General features: G+C 51.8%; 6 protein-coding genes across 6 annotated transcripts; 2 read left to right on the top strand and 4 right to left on the bottom strand.

The window, feature by feature from the left end:
* Positions 1 to 114: 114 nt before the first annotated feature.
* On the bottom strand, positions 115 to 1,049 carry ATEG_09362 (uncharacterized protein; the record flags this gene model as incomplete). The annotated part of the gene is made up of 2 exons (XM_001217983.1): positions 115 to 902; positions 1,043 to 1,049. 2 exons carry the CDS (start codon positions 1,047 to 1,049, stop codon positions 115 to 117), a joined length of 795 nt encoding a protein of 264 aa, XP_001217984.1.
* Positions 1,050 to 2,463: 1,414 nt separating this feature from the next.
* Positions 2,464 to 3,697, bottom strand: ATEG_09361 (uncharacterized protein; the record flags this gene model as incomplete). The annotated part of the gene is made up of 3 exons (XM_001217982.1): positions 2,464 to 3,146; positions 3,205 to 3,607; positions 3,689 to 3,697. The coding sequence occupies 3 exons, from the start codon at positions 3,695 to 3,697 to the stop codon at positions 2,464 to 2,466; spliced, it is 1,095 nt and encodes a 364-aa protein (XP_001217983.1).
* A 1,242-nt stretch (positions 3,698 to 4,939) lies between these two features.
* Positions 4,940 to 6,473, bottom strand: ATEG_09360 (uncharacterized protein; the record flags this gene model as incomplete). Its single annotated transcript, XM_001217981.1, has 3 exons — positions 4,940 to 5,222; positions 5,278 to 6,239; positions 6,360 to 6,473. The coding sequence occupies 3 exons, from the start codon at positions 6,471 to 6,473 to the stop codon at positions 4,940 to 4,942; spliced, it is 1,359 nt and encodes a 452-aa protein (XP_001217982.1).
* Positions 6,474 to 8,319: 1,846 nt separating this feature from the next.
* On the top strand, positions 8,320 to 8,844 carry ATEG_09359 (uncharacterized protein; the record flags this gene model as incomplete). The annotated part of the gene is made up of 2 exons (XM_001217980.1): positions 8,320 to 8,426; positions 8,493 to 8,844. 2 exons carry the CDS (start codon positions 8,320 to 8,322, stop codon positions 8,842 to 8,844), a joined length of 459 nt encoding a protein of 152 aa, XP_001217981.1.
* Positions 8,845 to 9,381: 537 nt separating this feature from the next.
* Positions 9,382 to 11,176, bottom strand: ATEG_09358 (UPF0187 domain membrane protein; the record flags this gene model as incomplete). Its single annotated transcript, XM_001217979.1, has 7 exons — positions 9,382 to 9,728; positions 9,781 to 9,954; positions 10,001 to 10,350; positions 10,403 to 10,528; positions 10,579 to 10,663; positions 10,721 to 10,868; positions 10,931 to 11,176. 7 exons carry the CDS (start codon positions 11,174 to 11,176, stop codon positions 9,382 to 9,384), a joined length of 1,476 nt encoding a protein of 491 aa, XP_001217980.1.
* Positions 11,177 to 13,361: 2,185 nt separating this feature from the next.
* ATEG_09357 (uncharacterized protein) lies at positions 13,362 to 15,373 on the top strand (the record flags this gene model as incomplete). The annotated part of the gene is made up of 2 exons (XM_001217978.1): positions 13,362 to 15,155; positions 15,365 to 15,373. 2 exons carry the CDS (start codon positions 13,362 to 13,364, stop codon positions 15,371 to 15,373), a joined length of 1,803 nt encoding a protein of 600 aa, XP_001217979.1.

Genomic DNA, 15,373 nt, shown 5'->3' with positions numbered 1-15,373 from the left:
CAACCACAGCAGAAAGAGAGAGACACTCAGATCAATCTCTCTCTTCCAATCCATCGCAAGCTCTGCTTCATTCACAACTTCACCTACGCAGATCTTACAGTGAAGCGCTCAACCTCAAGCCCTTCCGTGACGCGCAGCGGAAGCCGCTCTGGCGTTGTTGCGGTGGGTGACCCAAGAGGCCGGGAGCTCCTGGTCAGGCAGATCGCGCCAGCTACGCAGGCCCAGGTCGAGGGCTCTACTCTCCAGCCGGTGGTAGGTCTGGATGGTGGCCTGGAGGCGACGGCTAGGCTGGTGAGGTCTACCGCCGTCCAGGAAGTAGGTGAGGGGGTAGAAACGGGGCGCGACGCCGGGGGTGAGGGGCTTGGAGCGCAGACGCAGGGGGTAGAAACGGCCCGACTGGACATCGAAGCGGTACTCGATGTCCATGGTGGTATTGTAGGCGATCTGATCGAGGGTCCACTTCTCGACGCGCTCGACGTCGATGCGAGAGACGCGGCCGCTGGCGGTGCGGCGGGTGGACCAGCAGGAGAGGGCGAGGGGGGCGCGGACGTCGCGCTCGCGACGCATGTTCAGGGCGTTCTCCATGGGCTTGTCGCGGCGGCCGCCCACCATGCGCGCTTTGATGTCTCTGTATGTCAGACGCGGGTCAGAGCGCATCCAGAACTCGAGGAGCCACGCCGCCGGCCTGGTGGTGATGTAGCGGGGCAGGAAGCTGAAAATGCGGATTTCGACGCCCTCGCTGTCTTTCACGACGACCCCGTTCTCGACAAGGTGAGGAATGACGGGGAGGTTCTGTGATCGACGGGGTTCGATTTGGAACAAGAGGGGTGGGAGATTGTCTGGTGAATAACCAGAATGGTAGGGGTGGGGACAGGTATGGTCATTGCTCGGCGGTTCTGTGTCTGTATACAATGTCAGCTGGTGTTGCAATTCATTTTGGTGCAAACTTTGGATGTACGATTGCATGAAGTTTGGCCTGGAAGGAGCTGTCAATGATCTGCTGTAACATGTAAACATGAACGTCGGGTGCATATATACATACTAGACATGTTGGTAGTACTGGACAGATGCGTGAGATGATGAGAGAGGTAGGATGGTGAGCTTGAACGATAGGAAAAGGTGTCTGGAGATGAAGAAAGCTAGAGAAGCAGGGTGAACAACAGAAGAGAACAGTAGAAATTACAGAGACAACTTGGATATACGGAGTTAACCATGTGCGATATCTTATATCCGAAGCAATTCGCTCCGGTGCTGGAAAATGCCCTCAAAATGCCTTTGTCGCATGGGGGCACTGGCCAATACAAAGGCCTTCCGGGGTAGAAAGTACCTGGAAATTGCTTTCTTGTTCATTCACAAGTATCTACCACAGATTGTAGGTCAAATATAGACACAGCCTATCATAGTTAATGGGGCTTTACAGGATGTGTGATAAAGAAACAAGTCCATTGTGTAGTTCTACAAAGCAAAATGGCCGCCCTGTGTAACCAGCATTTCCAGGAGATCTGCCGGTACACATTTGATAAACCACAGCAAAAAGAATAATCTACTTCTTGCCTACAGGTACTCAACGGCAAATTTCACAGATACATTCGCTTTGTAGTCTACGAAGATTAATGGTGTTGTCGCACAGCATATCCGTGTGGAGTAACGGCACACGTGCCATGGCGGACAGACACAGCTTAGCGCAACCTAATTTCAACATCACCCCTTCCCGTCAACGGCAAAACAAAGAAGACAGCAAAGAGGACAAACAGCCATTCGGAAGATTAGTGCAGTCAATAAGTAGAGTACACTGCAATGACAAGAAGGAAGTCACATGAGGCTGAGAAACAGGAAAGCTGTGAGACAATCGCAATGCAAAACAATAACAACAGGAAAGGCACATCAAAATAACACGCCGGATCCGCTCAGTGACTTGATGCTTTCATGCAAATAGCATACAATCCGCTAACGGGGTCTTGGTAGACTTCCCATCCGGCAAACAGACAAACGAAGAATCAGGTCTCTGCCTTATCATCCCCTTCTACAACATCGGGGAAATACGGCAATTCAAAAGTGTATCTCTGCTGGTTGAAGCACTGCTCCACCATAGAGCGAAACATGGTGGAGCGGCAATACTCCGGAAACACAGTATCTGGAAGAGGGGACCGGGGAATGCTGCCATACAGCACAAAAGAGGGAGATCGAAGATCGTATGCTAGTGCTTCGCTCAGGTTCAATTTCAGGACCGGAACTGCTGATCCAGGAGTAGGGATCCTCCATCTTTGGCATCCTTTGTAACACATGTGCGGAATAGGGTTGATAGGAGAGGGTCTCGGCTTAATGTTCATGGTCGAAACTGACAATGCCTGTGTCTCATCACGACGCTGGTCACTCATGCCGAAAGATACAGACGGCTGGAGGAAGTCCCTCGGCTCCAGTCTTGCTTGTGGTACAATCGGACAAGGAGCTGGAGCTTGCATGTCAGGCATGACAGACTGCTGTGAAATAGTTGGGATGGCCTCCCCACAGTGTGTGTCTGCCTCGGCGGAGTGGGAGATCGCCAGAGGACTGCTTCCGGTCTTTTGCTTCTTCGTCCACTTGTTTACCCCCTTGCTTTGCCTGGGAGCCACTCTTGGGCAGGGGAATGCGGCCGCCGGCTTCTCCCAAGGCGGGATTGATCAGCCCCGGGGTGATACCGCGAGTAGAGTTGGACGCAGGATCGATGCCTTTGTCCCGCATCTTCTGCAACAAATCTTTCTCAATTTCCCGGCTTCTCTTGTTGCCAGAATCCCACGCTAGCAGCCCGAAAATCTGCCGGAACCGAACGCTGCGCTGTTGGAGTGCGTTGTCTTTAACCCGGAAGTTCGGGTGCATTCGGTCGGTGATATCCTTCAGGCGCACACGTCTGTCCATTCTCATCCAGGCCTCCACCCGGAACTCTTCGACTGTGGAGGCGATGTTGTCCGGGAGCACCGGAAGATTGCGCAACACCTTGCCGTGTATCGGGTATGTCATCAGATCGGCTTCAGCTTTGCGATCCCTTTTCTCGTCGGGGCGGAGCTGGTACAGGATGTCGGGCATATTGTCCCAGCTCCAGTATTGGTCCTCGCGAAAGGTGGTAAAGTTCAGAGGATGAATCGCATTGGGGCTGTCTTGTCTGGGTACTGTTCACGCGGATGGATAGTCAGTCTCGCGAGTTCTTGACAATGGGCGTCGACTTACCACTAGAGCGCTTTCTTTTCTTACTGGGAGTCCCCTCCGCGGTGGAGATCGGGGTTGTCGGGGTCTCCTCGGGCCCTTTGGAACCGGTACTGGTCCCACGAGAGTCGGGGGTGTCGCTGACCACAGGAAGCGGAGGAGTTGCAGGACTGTCCTCGAGCGCCGAGACTGTGCCAATCTCTGGCGATTGTTGAGTGTTCATCTCATCCGAAGCGAGTTCAGTATTACAGAGAGCAGGGGTCTCTGGTGCCTCGGAAGAAGCGGTCATCTCAGGGAAATAGGACATTCTCATATCCGGCTCGGAAGCCAGAGGACTGTTTCCCACTGCTAGAATCTGAGAGATAAGACTCTCTGGCCATTCGGCGATCATCTTTCCCAGCTCTGGATTGGGGTTCCAAACAGGGAACTATAATAACCCATAAGTCAGTTATCTCTTCCTGTACCCTGCCAACTTGGGAGACGGAGCGAAGCCTGTATACCAGCTTACCTGGTCCATTGTGTCAACTACCGAAGGGCAATCTCCCCAAGCTTTCTTCAAACGGGTATGCTCCCAAGCCGATAATAGGCAAGACGACGATACAGCGCAACACACTATGAGAGCGAACGGTAGCCTTCGGAGGAGGATGAAGCAATTGGAACGAACGAGACGAAGACACTCGTATCGAAGAGGCGAGGAACAAACCCAGCGAGCCATATTGTGTGCGGTGACTTGCCATTCTTCGCCTCCGGGAAATGGGGTGGTTGGCTATAGTTGTCCGAATTGGGAAGACTGGAAGACCAAAGGACGCCATGACGAAACGCGATGGTGGGAGGGCAGATTGACACGGTCTGCCGGTTGCTTGTTGTCGGCTGCGCGCGCCGCGGTCGACGACAGCTTCCATCTTCCAACCGGCCAACGGAGCATCCGAGCAGCTCAAGCGACATATCTCTGGAAAGAGGAAACTCGCCGCTTTCGACTGTATCCCATATCCCCTGTCTTAGCATCCAAGCGCAGGTTGGAATCTCTGCAGACTTGAGCGGGCGATGTTGAAGAGCAAATATGCTTGAGGCTCTGGCACATGGATGGCAGATCTGACAGGCCCCACCGTTCATGCAGACCCCCTGGCCACCCCCCTCGGCCTGCTTCCCATATGCCCAGCCTCCCATTCTCTCGCCGATGATCGCCCGGCTCGGTCAGCGGGGATACCACGGACCTATTCCGTTAATCGGCGAATTTCTTTGTCTCTGACGAAGGAGAATGCCTTTGTCGGCCAACACAATGAGTCAGACCAACCGGTGGCTGAAGACCGGGCCGGTCTCGGGCTCCTATTGTTGTCCAGTCTCTGAATGGGGCGGGAAGCCGATTCGATGCCGAGGTAGGATTGTGGGTTGGCGATCAGCTGTATCTGAACGTCATGAAGTGTTGAGGCATGGATGAGATCAATAGAATTCCAGTTACTATAGCCATCGGTGGGTTGTAATGAGAAGAGGGTGAGGGAGGTGAGGCCGAGGAAGGATGAGGTAGTGGTTCTACAGATTTCCCCGAGTTGAATAGGGCAAATCCCCATATGTGTTCCTACTTATTTTTCTATCTACGTTTCTCACAATGTTCAGCATATGTGAAGTTGATGATAGAAGTAGGCACAGATACAGACACAAAATGAACCAAATTACACTATTCCTCTCGAATACTTCTAACGTCACATATTACATCATCTCTTCCCACTCCCTTTCACACACAGCCATTCAAGCCCTTGCCTTACGCTCTGCGCGGATGATATTGTAGACCACCAGCAATTCCCGGTACTTCATGGGCATAACGTGCGCGAAGGAACTCCTCATAGCTCACTCTCTTCTCCTGGAGATACTCCTCAAGTGACATCGTACGACCACCCATGTCGCCTTCGCGGGGAAATGCGCGAGGCATAGGTGCGCGACAAGGCGCCAGCTCGACGGGAACGTAGGGATAACCAGTTGGACCCTCGACATAGCCGTGACCGGATACCTTCTGTCTCTTGTAGTAAGCGAGTGGAGTCTCCTGTCTACAACGGTCGTCAGTATGGTAGTTATGTTCTCGATCTTGACGGAACGACTTACCTGATCGGCTCAACCCACTTTCGTTTGCCATAAGGGTATGGAACAGAGTAGGGTGCCATGTAGGGGTAAGGTGCCGGGTAAGGTGCCATGTACTGAACGTGTTGCACACTGCCTTGGGGTGTATTCATATAGCTTGGCAGGACGAACGCATGCTGTGGCACGGAACGCGAGGGAATCGGGGCCTGAGATGCATAAACCATTGGCACTCTTCCATGACACTGATTTTGCGGCATTGGCTGCGGTTGCACGTAGAACCTTGTAGGGATCGGCTGGTTTCCTCCATCGGCGGCAATAGTACAGACCTGGGGTATAGGAAGAGACACCCGGCCCCCGCCTTCTCCTTTCGCAGGATCTTTCAGTCCTGGGGTTAGGCCTCTCGTGCTGTTCATCGCCGGATCTATCCCCCGCTCCACCAGCAAATTGCAGATATAACTAATGGACTCTGGCGACGTCCAGCAAGCCAGATTGAACGTTTCGCGGAAGAACTGGCGACGATATTCGAGGTATTCAGGAGATAGCTTTGCCCTGAAATCAGGGTTGACACGATCGATGATGTCCTGGTCCGTGATCCGCTGATCAAGACGCATCCACGCCTCCAGCCTCCAACCCTCTACACGAGAGGAGATTTGACGCGGGAGGACAGCAAAGTCTTTCACCTGTTTGCCAAAGACAGTATATTCTGTCATGCAGACTGGAGCTCTGGATCTGACGTGTTCGGTCCCAGGACACAGGACATACAAAATATCGGGTAGATAGTAGAGATTCCATTTGTCTTGCTCTCCATGAGATGCGGTGCGGTCTGCTGGGTCTGGTCTTACCGGAGGGCGGGGAGCAACGTCCTCCACAGGGGTGAAATTGCCAGCTGGGGGAGCTGGCGAACGTAACGGGACCTGGGGGGCAGGCACGGGTAATGTATATGGATAGGGAGATGGGGGCGTTTTCACTACGTCCAATATACTGACCTGCGAGACGGGTTAGCTATGTTTCCATAAGACAGTGACCTGTTGTGCGACGATCCGAGTCCTTCTTTGCGTTGATGCGCATCAATGAAGATGAGGGGAGAGCACTGGAATTCAACTCACATCATCATATCTGGTCTGGGTCAACCTTGTAGGCGTGCATGGTCCAGGAGGGAGCTTGTTGACTTTGACAATGACAACATCCTGGTCTTCTTCAAGTTGTTTGTTGGGAGCCATGATGTCGGACTGTGGTGTTTTGTCGCAGGATTATTCAGATCCGAGCTCGCATCAACCAGGTACAGTTGGAATGAGATATGATGTTTCTTGGAATAGTGCAGGAGTGTGTCTCAACAGGGACCAATTCTTACAAGTAGAGATGACAAGCAAGATGTGGGAGGGTGATAGGGAAGATGTGGGATTTTAAGCCAGGCCATCGGGTTGAGAGCAGAGAGGTGAGTCGATTTGAGAATATAATGGTGGCAAAGTAAACATTTGGCGAAGAGAGAAGAAATTGGACTGCATGATACATGCTCAATTTGTATACCTGCGGGTTTGTCCTCTAAGCTCTTGTCATTCAAAATGAAAGAGAGTCACTGTTTGCTCAACAGAATCCAATGACGCATCTCTTTCTTTTCTCCCACATCTTATTGTATGTGAGTTTCTCTTACTGCAAACAGCAGTTTCTATACTGTTTGTCTTGGGGTACTGGGTAGGAAACATGTCTAATATATACTCGCTCTTTAGCTTTGGTTTAGCCGACTTCCACAAGTCTTTATATGCATAGACCAAGCCAAATTGACTCATCATATAAGAGAAAGTCTTAAGGATACAATATTTGCAGAGAGCAAAAATAATGTCAGACTGAGATGAGGCCTGATATACTGAAATATGCGTTGCTGCTTGCGAAGATATGTACATACCTCGATTGTGCCGTTCAGACCTAGAAATCGACCGATTTGCATCACCCAAAGCCAGGCCAGAGTTTAGTATCAAGTCTAACCGGCAGAAAAGAGCTCAACTGATTATACCATCAGATAATTGCTCCTATCCTCGATGTCAAGTTACGGAGAACCTCATAGCACATCATACTGTTGTACTTCCTAGACCCGCTTGCTCGTTTAGGCATAGCGCGCCAGACTCATACATATCGTCACTTTGAGCAAGATTCACTAACTAAGCATCTCATCTCCCACTATCACCTCCAGGACCTTTCGAGTCTGTCAGAGGATATTCTCATCGCCGCCTGCAGAGACATGTTCGGCGCCTGCAGGTTGAGGCTTTCGCCCGTCAAGACCGGTGAATCGTCTCGACTGGCCTTTGGAACTTTTGGCCCAGCCAAAAGTGCCCATAAACAGCCGAAATCTGGGGATATGTCTTCTTCTATTGCCCCTGGCCGTTCAGACGATCCTATCAGAGATCCAGGCCATAGTATTCGAGCATTGGCCGTCATCGCGGACAAGAAGCATCCGACCGCAAAAGCCCGCAACAGCAACCTCATCCCCAAGAAGTACAACCTCCATATATCGTGCAACGTAAAACCCAATTCATCAGGGCACCGCGAAGGGATCACTGCCGTTGGGGCTGAGAAGATTGATGTTTGCGTTGCTGCCGTCCCGAGAAAGGGGGAAGCCAACGTTGCGGTGGCGCGCTTATTTGCGCAGGTAATCAATCATCCTTGCCACAGCATTGTCTTGATTTCAACATGGATCTACGGGCGGAGCGTTTCTAATTCACTGCTAGATTCTTCGGGTCCCAAAGTCCAACGTGGACGTCATCCGTGGCTTGAAGTCGCGCGACAAAGTCATTTCTATCGCGGATCTGGAAATTGACGCGGAAAACGAGGAGAATTTTCTACGGGATATACGCCAAAAACTGGAAGAAGCCGTCGTCCGCAAAACATAATGCAGTCGCAGTTTTAATCGCTGGACGCGGGCTGTAGTGAATCCCGCCGCGTGACATCACGGGAGTCCGATGGGTTTTCCAACTTTTTGTCCCGACAGCTCCCCATCGCAAAATTCCCACCGCATACGAACGTTTCTACCCACACCAATTCACCAAAGCCACTTGCGTACCTACCTCCAGCATGTCCACCACCACCAAAAGAAAATCCCCCGATGATGCTACCGTCCAATCCAAAGCGACCAGCTTCACCGCGCGCAATCCCGCGTGGACCTACCTCAAGCTCCAATTGTACGTTCCGACCAGACCATGGTCGCATCGACCATCTCTCCATGCTAATCCAATTGCACAACATAGAGTCCACCAGCCAGGCACCTCCGTATCTATCCAATCTGCACCGCTCGACCCCCTCACCGCGCGAACCTACCTGACTGCCGCGCTGTCGCAGTTCCTCGGTCTGACAGGGACCACCATCTCCATCGATATTCTGAAGGTGTCCCCCGAGACGGAGCAAGAGCAACCCGCGGAGAAGATCGTCTGGATCCGCGTCCCGCGACAGGACGCGTCGGCAGTCGTCGCAGCGGTCAGCTCGTGGATCGGTGGGGGCTCTGGCGGCGCGGCGGGCAATGTCGCGTGGAGGATCCGTGCGAAAGGGAACTATCTAGGCGCCCTGGTGCAGGGATCGGGGAGTGACTTGTTTGTTCCGTAGATCGGAGGGAGTTACGAAGTTATCGTTACGATTTATAGTCAAGACTGTTGTGGCGAGACAGCACCAGGGTCTTCGAGGGGGCTACACGTTTACGCCGTTTCAAGGCCAAATCGGGATTCCGCTGACTGGGCCTGAGTGAACCATGCCGCCTGCGTTTGCAGAGGGCAGACTTGCCGCGGTCAGATACCAAAGGCCCTCTGCACCAGAAGATCAAGACTTGGAAGCTCTTCCACGCGGTCATCTCTGGTCATATGTATCCAGGTACAAATGCCGCAGACACACTCGCAGCATGGTCAAGCAACAAATGTTTGATTATTATGCACCCGGAAACAATCTCAGCCGAGCATTCAGCAAACTAACAGAAGCCCAATATTCACATCGAAAGCAATAAAGCAAAACAATAAAGAGTGACACGATGCCCGCTTTTCTAACACCAAAACTCGCACGCTTTTTAAATATGCCAATTTATCTGCTGAAAACTCATGCATGTGAATATTCCGTATTACCATTCCCTATATCGTTGTTTTAGTCCAACGTTCAGACGGATTGCTTGCTTCTGAGGCTTCCGAAAACAGTCGAAGAATCGTCCATAGCGGTCGAGGGGGTGTTCGCCACGACCTTGGCCTTCAGCGCAGCCCGGATGTCATCCACGCTACGGTCGTTCCAGTCAGGATAGCCACTGGTGCTGAGGGGATACAAGACCAGGTTTTCGTCCCGAACAAAGAATTCGTCACACTTGGGGGCCGGCGTCGCGGTGATGATGTCGAGCTCCAGGGCGATTTGGCGGCAGTAGGTGTCGAGGGGCAGGTCGTTCACATCCTGGCCGAAGGGGTTTTCGATTTCGCTGCCAATCGTGGCAAGACCCAGGATGATGTATCCGGCGACTGTTGCCGGCTTTAGCATAGTACCGGACCCAACATCGGAGAGGAAACTTACCGATGGAACCGGGAATGGTGACCCATTTGAGACTGTTATAGAGTTGGAAGGGAAGCACAAGAACGTAGATCCAGGCGATCTGGGCAATGGCAATGCTGTATGCAACTGGGAGAGGGGTATCAAGGACTCGTTCGGTGCCAGTGACGACCTCATTCAGGGTTGACAAGGCGGTGACTGTTTCTGTTAGCTGGAGATCTCCTATCAATGCTTCATGACTCACTCGCTTGTCCTTGGTGCAGACTGCAAGACAACGTCTCGTTCTTGATGCACCTGTCCACGTACGCGGATAGGTGGTTCAGGATTTCCAGTGGCAGGTGTCCCAGGGGCTTCTTAGACCGCTTGACGAGCTTGCGCGGGTTCGACTCCGCGAACGACACGCCCAGATATTCACCGGCCGCCTTCCAAGGGGTCTTCTTCGGGGGGAGAATGTTGTGACGATCATGCGCTTCCTTGGCGAAGGTATCGAGGTGTCCGACCAGACCGGCGAGATCCTCGTAGCCGACATCAGGTTCGAATCGGAGCTTGTGCTTGAGCGCGACCGCAAAGGCGAGGATGAGGTTAATGGCGGTTCTGGAATGTGTTAGAAAATGTGGGGTTGTGTACGGGGTACTGCGGAGTGTACAATTTTGCCAGCAGGTCCTCCTTCGCATAAGGGCCCTCTCTCTCCGACGTATTGACCCAGATGGTTCTCGCCAAGTTACGCGAGGTCTGGATTAGAAGGGACCAGTATTTCCGGCCATCGGCCCATCTTCAGATTGTCAGCTGAGGAGTCTTACTTGTGAAACTCGACGATGTTACCTTTCATAGGCCGTGGAACTCCGGAAGGACAGAGCCAGACCAACGACGAAACCGGTGACTGTGAGAAGAATGTTTTCGATGCCAACTGCGGGACGAAAATGATATTAGCAGGAGGGATACCTCAAGCCGACACTGCACTCACGATTATGGACGAATTTAGAAATGCATGTGATCAAGGTTGACCAAGCGGCGATGAAGGCCAACGGGAGGATCATTTTGGGCAAGACGCTGCCGTGCATTCGCAGGAAGACTGGCCATTTTGAGTGCTTGTCGAGGTCTCGAGGGCCATGCTATTGTCCGACTGGGTTAGAGCTGCACGGTTCTCCGGTCTTCCAGGGAGAAGGAGACCTACGAAATACCGATCCAGATCATCGGAATCACGACGGTTAAGCATGAATTGCGAGTCTCGTGAGTCGGCCAGGTTCTCCAGGAACGTGGGGCGCGGGGTGATCTGTTTGCGAGGGGTTTCCTTCTCGGCCTGCGAGGAGCCCTGATCATGGTGGACGGGGTGGGAGTGAACGGTTGATTGGACTGGAGCTGGTGCCTCTCCGGTGGCAGCTGGGACATCCGCCGAAGCTGGAGCTGAATGGCCCTCCATGATTATAGAGCGATGGTGAATGATTATGGGGTATGAGAATCAGAAGATATGAAACAAACCAAACGAGAGACGAAAAGATGGGAGACCGATGATGTCGAGAGTAAAGAGCGGAGTATTAAACTAATCGGTTCGTTGGGATCTGGGGAAGGAAGTAAACGAGAGAAGAACCGGGGGAACAGAAGGAAAAAAAGACGATCAACACCGAGGACTTGGTCGAGGGAACAGGACGAAGGAATGGTTTCATGGTTGTGATCTCTGGCTGCGTACCGAACTACCTATCTGACTAACCAGAACATCCCCTGTTTCATACTTCCCGCAACGGCGCCAGCGTCGCACGGGAGTATCCGCTGTGGCACCGTGGAACCCCCGTGATTCGCGGGGCCCCCTCGCGTGGGCGTTGGCCAGGCCCTGGATGGCGTCGGCGAATTTCCCGCGTCCCTCAAGTTGAAACACCGTCAACGAATAGAGTTTCTCTGTTCCTCGCTCGCCCCTTTTGCGAAAAAATTTAACTACTTAGTGTACTCCGTAGAAAGAACACTCGGGTATCGACTGAATGATTTGACAGCACGTTAATCCTTAGTGACGTATTCGTCCATGGTCCAGCCTCGACCGACTCTATGACAGTTCGGCAGTTGTCTGTGTGGGACGAGATCGCGATCCCCAAAGGGAAACACGGGACGCCGTCGTACTACGTAGTAAGTAGGAAAGGCTAACGAATGCTTTGGCTAAAAATATAGTGGAGCGTACACAGCCTTCGATGTACACGCTTCACGAGATCCTATAGGTCGGGATTCCTTGGCTAAAGAGACCTCGACGTGTCGTCGGAATTTTCTCTCAATTTTCACTGTGCACCATCATCACGCTCAGTCCCCGAAATATAGGGTGACTAATCTGAAACGGCTAAGACGGAATCCATCACATGTGTTGGCACATAGCGATTGGTGCTGCAGTGGTTGGAGAATAATACAATCCTAGGAACACGAAGTCTATGAAACAGGTGGCAAAGTTGTGTTCTCGAACACACCAGACGACAGATCCTTCTCCAGAGAAGTAATGAGTGACCGTTATACCGCGGCAATTCTGTAGAACCTGAACGAACTAGATAGGGCCTAGTGAATATCCTTGGTCTTCAGATTTAGTCCAATTCTATGCGTCGGACCAACACACGAGCATTGAGTTAGTTTATTAAAGAGCGTCTGCATGTACAAAGTCGAGAATTGCAAATCTCCAAGATACCTTCGAAAGTCATTGGACAGGTCCCTATGAGAGCACATGTGATGTAAGTGAGAGCGTCCAAATAGACTAGTGCTCACGCAGCTTCTATCTCTATGTACAATAGGGCCCCTTTTTTCAGAACTAGGAATCAAGAGTTTCAAATGCGACTATACCTGCTTGCTTGTTATCCCGTCTTTAATAGAAACCTAGACACATCTCTAGCACCTTGTGCATAGACGAATGCTACCGTGAATTAGATGTTAGTATATTTCGCAGCCTCAGGGTCCTGAGTTGCCAATTTAGACCTAGCGCCTGCCTGCCTCCCTCAATACTATCTAGAGGCCTTCAGGACCTCACCCACAATCCAAACCCAACAACCCTCCTTGATCAATCCCCTTGACAGTATACACACCGCTTGTTGCAGGCATCCGTGTTTGGAAGCCTTGGATTACTCTTTGCAACTTCATGCATGAATCCTGAACTACCGGCTCTCATTCCGTCCCATATCCTGCAAGGACGTTCCGCAAAGATGCCCCAAGGCAAACTTCATAGCTTAGATTTCACACTCCCTCTGTCATCCGTCTCGCATCGATCTTTCCCCTTGCATTAGAGCCTTCCCATACTTCGAAAGACATATAGAATTGATACCAATGGGAACTCTATCTCTGGATTCAAATACGTCATGTAGCGTGCCACTCCACTCGAGCTTCGTACTACAGAGCTTGTCATACTATCCATTAGGGACAGTAACAGTTGATCTTCGTTTGTAGTTACCTTTTTGCCATCATCTATAGCGTGAGATTGGAATCCAGCAGACAGAAGCCTGTAATAATCCCAACGCGGTTATTATGGCGGTCAAAATCATACAAGATGTGAAGTATTAAATGCCGTGCCTTCCCTGGGACACTTTCTGTAGCTCATAACCCAAAATCTAGACTCGGCGTTACAATTGTTTGTGTAGCACCGGAAGATGATTCGAAGCAGAGCTCACACCGTTGAACACATTGAGGACGAGCCGATTCCTAGTTCCAATTCTCCAAATAAACCCAAGTGGTGTTCTCCCGGGTCGCTGTGGTCACGTACAACTTCCTCTCGAGTGCCAATTGGCCGACTGGCCATTGGACTACCCTCCCATGAGGATCAGACGGATGCTGCATTGCACACCTACGATACATGGATACAGCACTGGCAGGCGCTAGGATCTGCACAAGCAAAGCGAGATGAAGGAAGCTCTTCTGGGCCCAGAGTCAAAGAAGAGAAGCCAGCCGCTGTGTCGAGAGCTAAAGAAGCGGAGTGGAGAGTCACGCACGCGTGCGACGACGTGTCTGGAATTGCGCATTCGAAAACCTATGAATCTATCTGTTCCCGCGTCCTGCGTGTCGAGATGCCAACCAGAGAACATCTGACACACCGAGACATGTACGACTTCAGTATTGCACTTGCACGTCGCGGTGATATGTGTGGTGAAGCTGACGCACATGCTCTCTGGCCGGATGGCACGTCATGCAATTATGGCGCGGCGATACCAACTCTGCGGAGATGGACTCCGAGGCGCCGTGATATCTGGGGCGACGCAGTACGTGGCAACATAGCGGCGATCCATGATGCGGTCGAAAATTTATACTACAGTTGCGCTGATGCACGAAGCCATGTTTCCGATAACGAATGTTTGGCTGACTGTCTGATGGCTGCTTTTGTACGGGACTATTCAGACGATGATGCTTCTGGGGTGTATGTTCAAGGTACATCACTGCTCCGGAAAGGGAGTAAACCTGTGCTGGACACGTGGCGGATAGAGCGGGCCATATCTGAAATTTGCTCCTATACATATTATGAGTCGCTGGTACGGGGTGCAACCGAAATTTTGGGACTCGACCAACATGGGGCCGCATGCGCAGTGGCGGACATCATCGCGCCGGGCCACAGCGGCTCCTATCTGATCATCCGGAACCTTACATCTGGCATGGCACAGACAATAGGGTTCATGGAGGGCCTGGCCCAACTGTCTGGGCGCGAGAGTGTACCCCTCGCCTACGGGAGTCTTGTGGCCTACGTCAATGACATGACCGACCTCGCGACGGATGTGGAAACTGTTGATATGAATTCTGCTGCCGAGGCGGCTGTGCGAATGCATACAACAGCACGAGCAGCATATGACTGCATGCGAACATTATGCACGAGTCAAGATGACTACGGCATCGTCTGTTGTTGTGCTAGTATCTACCATGCCATAACAACACGCAGTTGCAATGCATGGGTGGACTGTCCCCACGAGAATAGAGAGGACAGGTCGTCTAAACACCCCCATGATCGTGCTTATGGCAGGCGCATGTCAGAATGGCTCGTATCTGCGCAAGACGACAGCGGGAGGAGCATTCCCGGCATCCGTAATATGATTGAATGGGTGATTTCCATTGTCACTAAGGAGTCAGCAGAACAGAACCAAAGCCGTTGCGATAGAAGGCCTGAGTTGGAACAAGCGATGTGCGACTGGTATCATGCCTTGATCCAATGTTATTGCTCAGTCGTGTCTGGACTGAGCGCCACAGAACATGGCGCTGCAGTGGCTGGGTTCAAAAACGCAGAGTTGCAGGTTCGAAAGTTGATCTCCGAGAGCGACGACCGTGAGCTACTTCTCTACGCTTTGCGATGGGTTGGAGCAAATGATGGCGAGGCGGCGCGGGGCTGGGCTTGGTGGTGTGAGCCACAGGTTGTCACTGCTTCCAACATATCAAACTATCTCCGACGCCCGTGTATCAAGAAGGTTGGAACGGCCTAACACTCCATAGGCTGTTGCCAAGTATCGGGTAGGATTCGATCAAGCGCACTTACGTTAACGATATTAGAATACATAGATGAATAGGGTGTAGCACGCTCTAGGAAGACAGTAATATGAAGCCCGAAAGCATAGCCCGTACGTAGGGTCAGAATTGAAACCATATCCCATCGGTAATTGCTATACTTATTGGACAGGAATTCTGA

This window comes from Aspergillus terreus, genomic scaffold (genome assembly GCF_000149615.1).
Source record: "Aspergillus terreus NIH2624 scaffold_14 genomic scaffold, whole genome shotgun sequence".
Lineage (NCBI taxonomy): Eukaryota > Fungi > Ascomycota > Eurotiomycetes > Eurotiales > Aspergillaceae > Aspergillus > Aspergillus terreus.
Note: the sequence above shows the minus strand (reverse complement) of the source record. Positions and strands in the feature narration are given on the sequence as shown.